Source organism: Mustela lutreola, chromosome 15, assembly GCF_030435805.1.
Source record: "Mustela lutreola isolate mMusLut2 chromosome 15, mMusLut2.pri, whole genome shotgun sequence".
NCBI lineage: Eukaryota > Metazoa > Chordata > Mammalia > Carnivora > Mustelidae > Mustela > Mustela lutreola.
Genome location: NC_081304.1, coordinates 41,528,175 through 41,538,755, shown reverse-complemented (window position 1 = coordinate 41,538,755; position 10,581 = coordinate 41,528,175). Strand labels below are relative to the sequence as shown.

General features: G+C 52.6%; 1 protein-coding gene across 3 annotated transcripts in view; it reads right to left on the bottom strand.

Annotated features, from left to right (window-relative positions):
* Positions 1–374: 374 nt before the first annotated feature.
* The window catches only part of KSR1 (kinase suppressor of ras 1), a 148,262-nt gene continuing 138,055 nt past the window's right edge, over positions 375–10,581 (bottom strand). For 2 of the 3 annotated variants that reach the window (XM_059150551.1, XM_059150549.1), the window contains 2 exons: positions 8,194–8,327; positions 375–3,340 (listed from right to left, as the gene is read on the bottom strand). In XM_059150551.1, the coding sequence (XP_059006534.1) occupies positions 3,262–3,340; positions 8,194–8,327 (213 nt within the window). In that variant the 3' untranslated portion in view covers positions 375–3,261. Of the gene's footprint in view, positions 3,341–5,176; positions 5,258–8,193; positions 8,328–10,581 lie in introns of all 3 variants that reach the window. The other variant, XM_059150550.1, reaches the window with a different exon arrangement.

The window sequence follows — 10,581 nt, the reverse complement described above, 5'->3', positions numbered from 1 at the left end:
CATCTGTACCGCCTACTTCAACCTTCAAAGCCTCTCTACGGACTGGCAAGGAGAAACTCCGAGAAGTAAGAATCAGATAAATGAGCACTCCACTCCCCACCCCGACAGCTTCCACGAGGCGAAGACCACCCTAGCCCAGGTCTGGGTCTGCTCATGAGCTGTTGGTGCTGGAGCTGGATGACCGTTCTCTTGTCCAGCTGATGCCATTCTGTCTCCACTCCTCCATCTGACTTTCAGGTCCACGGACGCCTTCTCTGGAAGGAGCTCCTAGAGGGGGTCCGATTCTCCAGCCCCATTCCTGTTCCCTCAGGCCATCCATCCGAGCAGCTCCCCAGGCACATCTGGAACTGACCCAAGGAGACACAAGCCCCAGACACCTTGGTACAATTTTATTCACCAACTCCAGACACCCAGGCTAGGCCTGGCACAAAGGATGTGTTCTTGCCAGTGGCAAAAAAACGGATACAGTGCGTTCATTAATACTAACCATTTTAATTTAAATTAATAGCATTTCTGGAAGACAAATGCAGTTGATAGAAAATATAAAAACTTTTACTGTACAAATTTTACATCACATTCAAAAAAGCAAGTGTGTGCCTGTGGCCACGGAAGACGCTGGTTTTACACACACACACGAATGAAATCCGGGCTAACACTGTAGCATCACACGAGCTCCCGAAACGGCTTCACATTTATGTCTCCACCCGGCCCCCTCATCAACACGGAACAATAGCAATGCAGGCTTACAGGGCACATGGCTGCTCCCTGTGATGACAAGGAAAATGCCACGAGAGGACAGGATTCCAGCGCTCTGCACTGATCTGGTGACACAAAGAGGTCAACGTTGCTACACTGCCCACAACCAATGGGGAACTTGCTAGGATTGAAGACCTCGAGTTGGATGGAGAGCCAGCGGCTGTGGCTCTGGGGGTTAAAGGCAGCAGGGACACCAAAACCTAGGAGGGTTTTGGAGGGCGTGCCTGGGACTGGAGGTATGCTGCGAAGGACCAAAGCTTGGGCCCCATTCTCAGACCCCAGTGGGGACCTCTATAGCCCCCAGAGCTCTCGCTGGGGAGGCTGTCCCAGCTTCTGCCATCCCCTTCACAGTCGGCTGTGAGCACTGAATTCACAGTATCTGGCCGTCCTTCATGTGTTTCCATGGCAGACGGGAGAGCACACAGAAGGGCAAGCACGTCTTCCCAACCTCAATTCACAGTCACTTTGAGAGGGAGCAGGGGACCAAGTTTCTCTTAAATGGCAGGCAGCAGAGGCTAAGCCAAGAGCTGGCCAGCTGTCCAGGGTCCTGAAGATGAAGGGGCTGTCCTCCACACCTTCAGCAACCCTTCAGGGTTCTTGGCAGTGTTAGTTCCTTAAGGGCAGGGACTGTCATTACTCCCATCACAGCATCCCCTGCACTTGGGCAAGACACCGTCGGTGTTCGATGAAAGCTTCTTTAACTGACCTGCAGGTGTGACACTCATCGGGGAGGCCAAGGGATAAGCCCCAAAGAAGACAGAAGACCCACCAGGAGCTGAATCCACTTGGCTTACAGCTCTCGTCTTACCCATACCCGCAACTGGGAAGGGTTAAGGAGCTCAGGTCTGGGGTGCTGATGGGCAGTGGGATCCTGAATACCTCGCCCTGCTGCACAGCTGTGCTCTCCAGGCGTGGGTCAGCCGAGGGGCGTCGGACCTGGAGTCAGGAAGGCAGCCCCACCACTTCTTGTCAGAGGCCTGCTTCGTATGACCTTCTGGCCAGACTCCAGGGAAGGCTCTGAAGATTGGGAGCTCTGCTAGGTGGGTCTAAATGAAAGGGATGGGAGGGCCACATGCCCCCCACCCCCATCTTGGCTCAGAGCATGGACACAGGGTCTGGGTCTGAATCCAACTACATCGCCACCCTCATCACCCTTGGTTAGTTCTGGTTTGAGGCCTACCATGGCGTAACACCCATTGAAGGCTTCTTTGTCATCTGGAACTGTTCTCTTTAGGTGACAGCTTCTAATGAAGATAGGCAGAATATGTTCATTTCACGGACTTTCCCCAGTCAAGCCCCTCCTTCTGGTGCAAAATACACAGGCAGATGTCCTGTCCTGACTCGGTTCAGGGGAGGCCCTGAGGACTGGTGGACTGGGTGGGTCTGCATGAACAGTGTGGAGGGGCACAGGCCTCCCGTCTTAGCTAAGGGCTCAGAATAAGGACAGTGGAAGAGTCAAGAGTGGCTCCGGGCCTTCAACAGGACTGGAGGAGGGGTGGGCAATTCTAGAACCTTGGCATGACTAATGGGGCTTCTGAAGAGCCAGGTCCCCCTGTGGCTGGGAGGGTAAGCTCAGGAACCCGCTGCCTGCCACTTCTCCCTCCTGCTCCCCTTTTGGTTCTCCTGGGTGCAAGCCCTCATGGTACACACAGCTGTGGGGCTGGGCCTTAGCTCTGGGGTCAAATCTCAGCCAGGACTGGGATGTGTCTAAAAATCTGAAGCCCTGAGTACCATCTCCTTGCGGTCTTCCTAGAAGCTGTGTGAGAGAAAGTTGTCTACAGGTGCTGGAAATCCTGGCCAGCAACCCCTGGATCAATCCAGACATTATTTGGGTTTAATCTGTCTTGACTTTTCCAGCAGGGACAGGCTGGATAATTGGGGAACCCAAGCCCTTTGGGAACTCCTGACCCTCAAAATCCCACTTGGCTTCTAGCCAGGGTTTCCTCTGCCAGAAGAAAAAGTGACAGTGTCCCTTTGTTAGGATAGGGGGAGAACCCTACAGAGGGGCATTCTGGGGTTTGGGGCCAAAGCTGAGTCCAGGTCAAAACTTGTGGTCCCCATCCGACCCCAAGAACAGCCACAAGGATGGTGCTTTTCTTCCTTTTCCTCACCGCCGCCATGGTCCTCCAGAGGGGAAGGCCACTCCCACCATCCTGGCCAGTGGTGCCAGTGTGCCTCTGCGGCCACCGTTTATTATTACCTATTGTGAAGCATCGAGTTCACACCCCAGAAACATCCATGTAAACTTTCGCTGCCTCTCGGGGCAAGTCTGGTTGGCGGTGATATATCACTTGAAGAAGAAACAGCAGGTGTGGCTCTAACGCTGGCCAGATGTTTCCCTGGATGGACAGGTCAGAGTCAAGGACTCACACTCCTGGTCTGCACCACTCAGGAGGGTAGACTGATGTTTCGAAGAGTGTTTTCATTTGTGGCATGGTGGTTGTTTGGACGCTTTAGAAACACATTTAAGAAGAAAAGAAATCGGCAGAAAAACCGCACGGCTGGCTACATCTTTGGATTACTGGACTCCAGGACACCCAAGCCAAACCTTTCAAACCGGGGTACAACTTTGCTGCTGTTAATGCTGCAAAGAGGAACAAAAACATGGGTTACGGCCCCACTGGCCTTGATCGGAAGTAGGATAATGTTAGCCAAGGAGCGGGCCTGTTTCACAAGCTCCACAGAGGAACTGTCCCCAGCGAGAAGCAAGGCTTAGCAGAGCTGCTCCTGGTCAGGCGTGGTCTCGGGGCTAAGACTTGGTCACATACCCTCCTGGGGGGCAGGAGCTTCTCAGTCTCGGAGTGCCTGGCACCTCGCCTGCTGTCACTGCCATGGCCTCGACTGAGCTACTGTCTCACATGCGGCCCAGGAGAGCTCTGCTCCGAGAGCAACTGGGGGAAAAAAGAAACCGGACCCCAAGTACCAAGAGAGCGGCCTCACACCATCTTTTCAGAAATGGTCCCCAAACATTGGGGGGCAATGTAGAAATGTAGACTCCTAGAGCCCGCCTCCAGGGACCTGGACTCAGTTTGCGGGAACCCCAGGAACCTGCATCTGGAAAGCAGCCCAGTGCTGCGTGTAGCCTCTTAGCCACCCTCTGGATGAACGCTCACTTGGGGTCTGGTACTTTCTGTCTGTGGGGATCGGCAGCAGAAACTTTGCTCTCATCAGTGCAACTGTTTGGCGACAGGCCCCCTTTGTTTTTAGGACCACTTTCCGAAGGGCACTGCTGGGGACAAAGCCCTTCCCAGCCAGTGACTTTCACAGCAATGGGACCCAATGCCCCCAGATGGGACTGGCCTTGGGCAGCTCTGAAATCATCCCACTCCTTGCTGGACAAGACCTTGCAGGTTAACAGCCAAGCAAAAGCCCTCCCCTGCATTGTGGACCCAGTCAGGCCCCGGGGTCGGGGGCAGCGGTCAGGGGCAGTCAACCTCATGGAGGTGTTAGTGGGGAGACAGGACCGCCCAAACACACCGGCGCCACCCCACAGAGGCAGAGTTAGAGGATGAAGTCCCAGACAGGGGAGGCAGCTCTGCTGGGCGGGGTGCGGGGGCTGTTAGGGCGTCTTCGTGGATGGCAGTTATTCTGGGACACACGGGCCATGGAGAGGGGGAGGAGGCTAGTTTTAAAAAACAAAGCAAAAGAAGAAGTCTCGGGAGAGAGGCCTGGAGCGGCAGAGATCGCATCCCCTGGGTTAGTGCGCGCACGTCAGTTGGCGCTTGAGCGGAAGTCACGGTGCCGAGTGTCGATTAGGAGAAGGAAAGCCCCAGGTGCATGCAAGGCAGCCAGGCCTACAACCTACGGGGAGAGAGAGAAGAGAGGAGAACAGAGTCAGAACCCGAGCCCACGGAGCGGCAGAGGCCTGGCCAGGGCAGAGGGCAGGGAGCCCACTTTCCCTGCAGAGAGGGAGAAAGGCGTCCCCACTCCATCCCAGGCTTGGCAGCGCAGAGGGCTCGGAAGGGACCTGGCGCAGAGCGCCTGTACCATGCTCCCCAGGACAGTCAGAGGATGTTTAGACAGAGGTTGGCCAATGGACCCACGGCCCCTCAGCCTTTGACTATCAAACCAGACTTCCTGAAAGTTCACTCCTTCTGCTTACTGTGTTCCCTTCTTTAAGCTCTGGTTGAAGGGTGCCCTGGCCTTGGACCAAGTCTCCCGAGTTCTCTTCCACCCTGGGATAAGCCGACATCCGCCACAGTGGGTGGAGAGAGGTCGTGCCACGTGCTGTGGGCCTCCTCTCAGCCCTGCGAGACACACACAAACCTGTAGGACCCTTACGGGGGGCCATTTTGCCTACAGGAACATCACTTTGGCTTAGGGGAACAGAACAGAGGAAACTGGGGAAGCCGGATGCAGACAGAGAACAGGAAGCGGGGTGCAAACAGGCAGAGAATGAGCGGAATAACGGAAGACACACTATTCCTCCAGAGCAGGACCGGAGTTCTGAAAGTCCAGGCGACCGTCACGCCCTTTCCCGTAGTAGCGGCTCCGCCAGCGACTGGGGGTGCCCGGCGACCGTGTGGCCAAGTGCGGGAAGAGCGCCGTCCCACGGGTGACGGAGTCGGGCGCCGGAAGCAGACAGGTGGAGGGAGACGATGGAGTGGGGAGAGGACAGCACAGGCCAGCACGTCCACCCCCCCCCAAAATAAAAAAGCAACAAGACAGATGGGAAAGAAAAGAGAAAATGAGAATTAGAGGCGGGACGTATTGAAATAGAAATCATGAACAGGAAGGAAGCGGTGAGAGGCTCATTCAGGAAGGCTGGCATTTTCCCCTTTAGCAGCTAACACAGATGGCTTTGGGCAGGGGACACCACCCAGCTGTGGCTTTGTCTCCCACCTGTGAAATGAGAAGCTGGGGCTCTACAGTCTTTAGGGAATCTGGAATCATCTCCTGAATGCTAGACCCGCCCAGTGCAGCCCTCTCTTCTGTGGATGACCAGACTCGGGCCCAGGATGTTAAACAAGCTGCCCAGAGTCCAGGGGAACCCCACTCTCCTCGTTTCTACCAGGATAGCTCCTGCTGGAAAGCCAGTTCCAATGCCCCTTCTTCTGGAGAACCCTTCCTCAAGCTCCCTAGGTGGGCAGAGAGGGCACTGAGTGTGGCTGAGCATCCCACCAAGGCTGTTCTTTGGCACAACACTTAGCATGTTGGCATCATTCCCTCATCCATTCACTGATTATACTGCAAGCTCCCGGATGGCTGAGGCCTGGCCTGGGCCTTCTGTCTCCCCAGGGGTGTGGCAGGTACTCAGCAATGGCTGGGTAGTACCCACACCTCCAGTGGCAACATTTTGTTGCCCCCCATTTACACTAGACTCTGACCCATCTTCAGAGCAAAATATGGACACTAACGTGGCATTCTAAGAGAAAGCGTTCCCAACCTCAAACTGTCATTCCTCTAGGCCGTCCCTGCACATGGCCTCAATCAGCGGTTTACCACATTTCTTCAGTGAGTTCTCTTACCGGCATCCCCTGGTCGGATGACTCATGCTGGGCTACCACCCTTGCCTATAGTTTCAAACCCAGTTTGGTTTGTTTTCAAGATGGGCCAGCCAACCATACCTAAGCCAAATCCAGCCACAAAAAGATGGATCGTTTTAAAGGTTAAAAACAAAACAAAACAGAAAAAACCAAGAACATATGATAGAGATCATATGAGCCACAAGCCTAAAATATTTACTAACTGGCCCTTTCTAGACTAGGATGGATGCTGTTGCCACCACACACCTGGGCAGCAGGTAGGAAATCCAGGAGCAGTTTCTCCAGGGGTAAGTGATGGGATGGCAGGTGCTCCAGCAGCCACCTTGGGGGGTATGGACAGGCTCCTGCCCCTGCAACTAGCAAGAGCAGCTCCACTTTTTCTGGTTTATATACTGGGAGTCTGGGGTAGATTGCACTTTTATAAAGCGCCCTTCGTCTTAAAAAAGCTTAAAACCATTCCTATTGTTCAGGGGTCTTTTCACATATGGACTGCTCAACACGTTTCTGCACAATACATAAACTAAGAATGGTTTTTGCCTTTCTAAATGGGTTGGGGGGATCAAAAGAAGATTTCATAATATGTGTAAGTTACATGAGAGACCCCTGGGTGGCTCAGTCGGTTAAGCGCCTGCCTTCAGCTCAGGTCATGACCACAGGGTTCCGGAATTGAGTGCCAGTGGGGAGTCTGCTCAGTGGGGTATCTGCTTCTCCCTCTCCCTCTGCTGTTCCTCCTGCTTGTGTGCTCCCTCTCTCAGGCAAATGAAATAAAAATCTTAAAAAAAGAAAGTTGCATGAAATTCCAGTTGCCGCATCCATAAATAAAGCTTTCTTAGCACCCAGCCAGCCCCCTGGTTTATGCACTGTCCCTGGCTACTCCTGCATTAAATGGCAGAGCTGAGTCCTTGCCATAGAGACTGTGCTCAGGACTGTGGCGGTGCTGCTGGGCACACTACAAATCCTAGGGATGGGAGCTGTGGCTCCAATTTCCCTTCATGCCTGCAAAGTTTAACACACTCCCCACGCTATGAGGCCACCCCCCGAATCTGGCCGCAGACTACTTTTTAAAGCTGTGGAAACTGAGGCCTAGAACGACGGACTTCCTCGGATTCCCACAAAGGGTTTGCGGCAGGGCAGAGGCCCACTTCTGAGGGTCAGGCAGAGCCAGAGCCAGAGGGACAGAGAGAAAGGGGAATGAGGCAGAATGGTCAGGAGGAGCACAGGCCACCTGTACCAAGGGGTACCAAGGACTGTGTGATTAAACAGAAGGGGGGGGCACCTGGGTGGCTCAGTGGGTTAAAGCCTCTGCCTTCGGCTCAGGTCATGATCTCAGGGTCCTGGGATCGAGCCCCGCATTGGGTTCTCTACTCAGTGGGGAGCCTGCTTCCTCCTCTCTCTCTCTGCCTGCCTCTCTGCCTACTTGTGATCTCTCTCTGTCAAACAAATAAATAAAATCTTTAAAAAAAAAAGAAAAAATAAATAAATAAATAAGCAGAAGGGGGGTGGCCTTCCCTCCTCAAAGTGGCACAGAAACGTGGACCACGTGGTCCTCAACCCAGGTGGCTGGTCTGGGAGGTTCCAAAGCCATCTCGAGTCTATACCCTTTTAAGTAAGAGCAGCACTGCTGATGTCGGTGTTGCTCTAATACCCACACTGCTCTGGCCTCCAACAGGGGCCGTGTCTGGCCCCTTCTGAGGCAGATTCCTCTCGTCCAGGCCTGTCTGGGCCCAGCATCAGCACTGCTCTGGTAGCAGGGATATGTAGGTTTTCACAGAAAAGGACTAGAGACGCTCGTGTCTCAAAAGGAGTCTCTGAAATAAACAAGATCCTAGTATCACTTGGGCAAGGGGGAGATCTGGTTTGTGTATTCCCCAGATCTAAGTCTTAGACAGAGTGGACGGTGCCCTTTAAGATACCAGGAGAGGCTGCGAAGGCCCACCGAGGGGCTACTTACTCAGCAGACTTCCAGAAGTGGCCGGGGTGGGAGAGCCGCCGGTTCAACTTGGGCAGCTTCTCCAGCATGTCCATGAGCAGGGGGAAGCTGGGCCTCTCCTGTAGGTCGAAAGCCCAGCAGGCAGACAGGATCTCCTGTGAACACAGCCGGCAGGGGTGGGGGGTGAGAGCTGGCGGGGAGGGAGGGAGGAGGGCGCAGCTCGGGTACTCTGCACAGGGTCCCTTCGATGCTCTTAAGCCCCCCGCCTCCGTGTGGTGGTCCCCCAACATCCTGCCCATGTTAAGAAGATTGGCCATGAATCTCAGAAGAGCTCTCAAGCTTTCCAGTGGAAAACAAAGTGCACGAGCTTGTCTCCCCTCTTTCCTTCTTACACCACCCTGGAATAACAGGAACAAAGCTGAACAAACAGCTAATAGGAAAAGAGATCAGAAATGGGGTTATGGGGCGCCTAGGTGGCTCAGTTGGTCAAGCATCTGACTTCAGCTTAGGTCATGATCCTGGGATTGAGCCCTGCATTGGGCTCTCTGCTCAGCAGGAGCCTGTTTCTCCTCCCTCTGCCTCTCTCCCTCTCTCTCTCTCAAATAAATAAAATCTTAAAAAAAAAAAAAAAGAAAGAAAGAAAAGAAAGAAATGGGGTTGTAGAATTTTCAAACAGAAGAGGGCGCCTGGGTGGCTCAGTGAGTTAAGCCGCTGCCTTCAGCTCAGGTCATGATCTCAGGGTCCTGGGATCGAGCCCCGCATCGGGCTCTCTGCTCAGCGGGGAGCCTTCGTCCCTCTCTCTCTCTCTGCCTGCCTCTCTGCCTACTTGTGATCTCTGTCTGTCAAATAAACAAATAAAATCTTTAAAAAAAAAAAAAAAGCAGAAGAAATGCAAGATGCTCAGAATATATGTGGGGTAGAGCTGCGACAGGGGTGGGAGCCTCAGCGATACAGCAATAGAGGCTGGGAGTGGCCAGAAGGATGAAACGGAGGGGAGCGCTTGAGAGCCCGCAGAACACCTGTCCTGACTGCCCCTCAAGGGGCACCAGGGTAGCTCAGGTGGTTAAGTGTCCAATTCTTGATCTCAGCTCAGGTCTTGATCTCAGGGTCATGAGTTCAAGCTCTATGCTAGGTGTGGAGCCCACTTGGGGAAAAAAGAGAGAGAGAGTAAAGCTCCTCTCACTTGGGCCATCTGCTGCCTGCTTTCCGGATCTGAGTGTTTACTGCACACTTTTCAGCCTTTCGGTTCAGGAGAGCCCCGGCAAGAAGACAGGCCTGCCTACACAGCCAGGCAGAAAGTGCTCACCCACGTATGCTCAGGATTTTGTTCTTGAGGGCACCTATACCTCGTGGGGTTGCCCACCAGGTTAGGAAAACAAGAAAGACCAAAGATACACTGACCAAAACACCAACTCTGGAGTAAAGTAAGTGTGTGTGTGTGTGTGTGTGTGTGTGTGTGTGCAGAAGCATAAAACAAGATCAATAAAAACATACCAACAAACAAGGAAGCGCTTGAGATTAATTACAGAACTTCTGCAATCCAATGCTCTACCCCTGAACTACACACCCTAATCACAGAGCCTCTGAAACAAAACATTAGGTAGGAATACTGGCAGATAAAATCCAGGAAGCTCCCCAGATTGTGCCCCCGATTTTAGGTAGGAAGAAAAAACATCAAAGAAGGTAAAAGACACAGAAGCTCACTAAGGACCAAATTCTGTCCAATGGGAGTTTCCACAAGAGAAAACAAAGGAACTATAGGGCAGGAAACTATGTAATACAGACATAATGAAAGAAAATATCCCAGAAACTTTTAAGGGAAGCTGAAATCTTGACCTGAAAAGGCCCAGTGAAGAGACCTCACTGAAAAAAAGAGTACCGGGGCGCCTGGGTGGCTCAGTGGGTTAAGCCACTGCCTTTGGCTCGGGTCATGATCTCAGGGTCCTGGGATCAAGTCCCGCATCGGGCTCTCTGCTCGGTGGGGAGCCTGCTTCCCTCTCTCTCTCTCTCTGCCTGCCTCCCCATCTACTTGTGATTTCTCTTTGTCAAATAAATAAATAAAATCTTTAAAAAAAAAAAAAAAGAGTACCAAACCAAGAAAAATAAACTTATTCTAAGGCATATTTGAATGACATTTCAATGCAACAAGAATAAAGAGAAGATGTTCCCAGAGAGAATAAAATAGGGCATCTACAAAAGATTGAGAATTTTAAGATTAATATCTGATTTTTCAGCAATGCCCTGGACATGTGCTGTCTACTGACAGCACAGCTAAAATTTCATGTTCTTAGGGAAGATTATTGTGAACCTCTTGGTGTGAGAACAAAATCAGGACTTGCTCAGGCACATATAAGGATTTCAAGATTATCTCCTATGCAACCACTGGGAGGGAGTTCTTTTAGGGTTCTC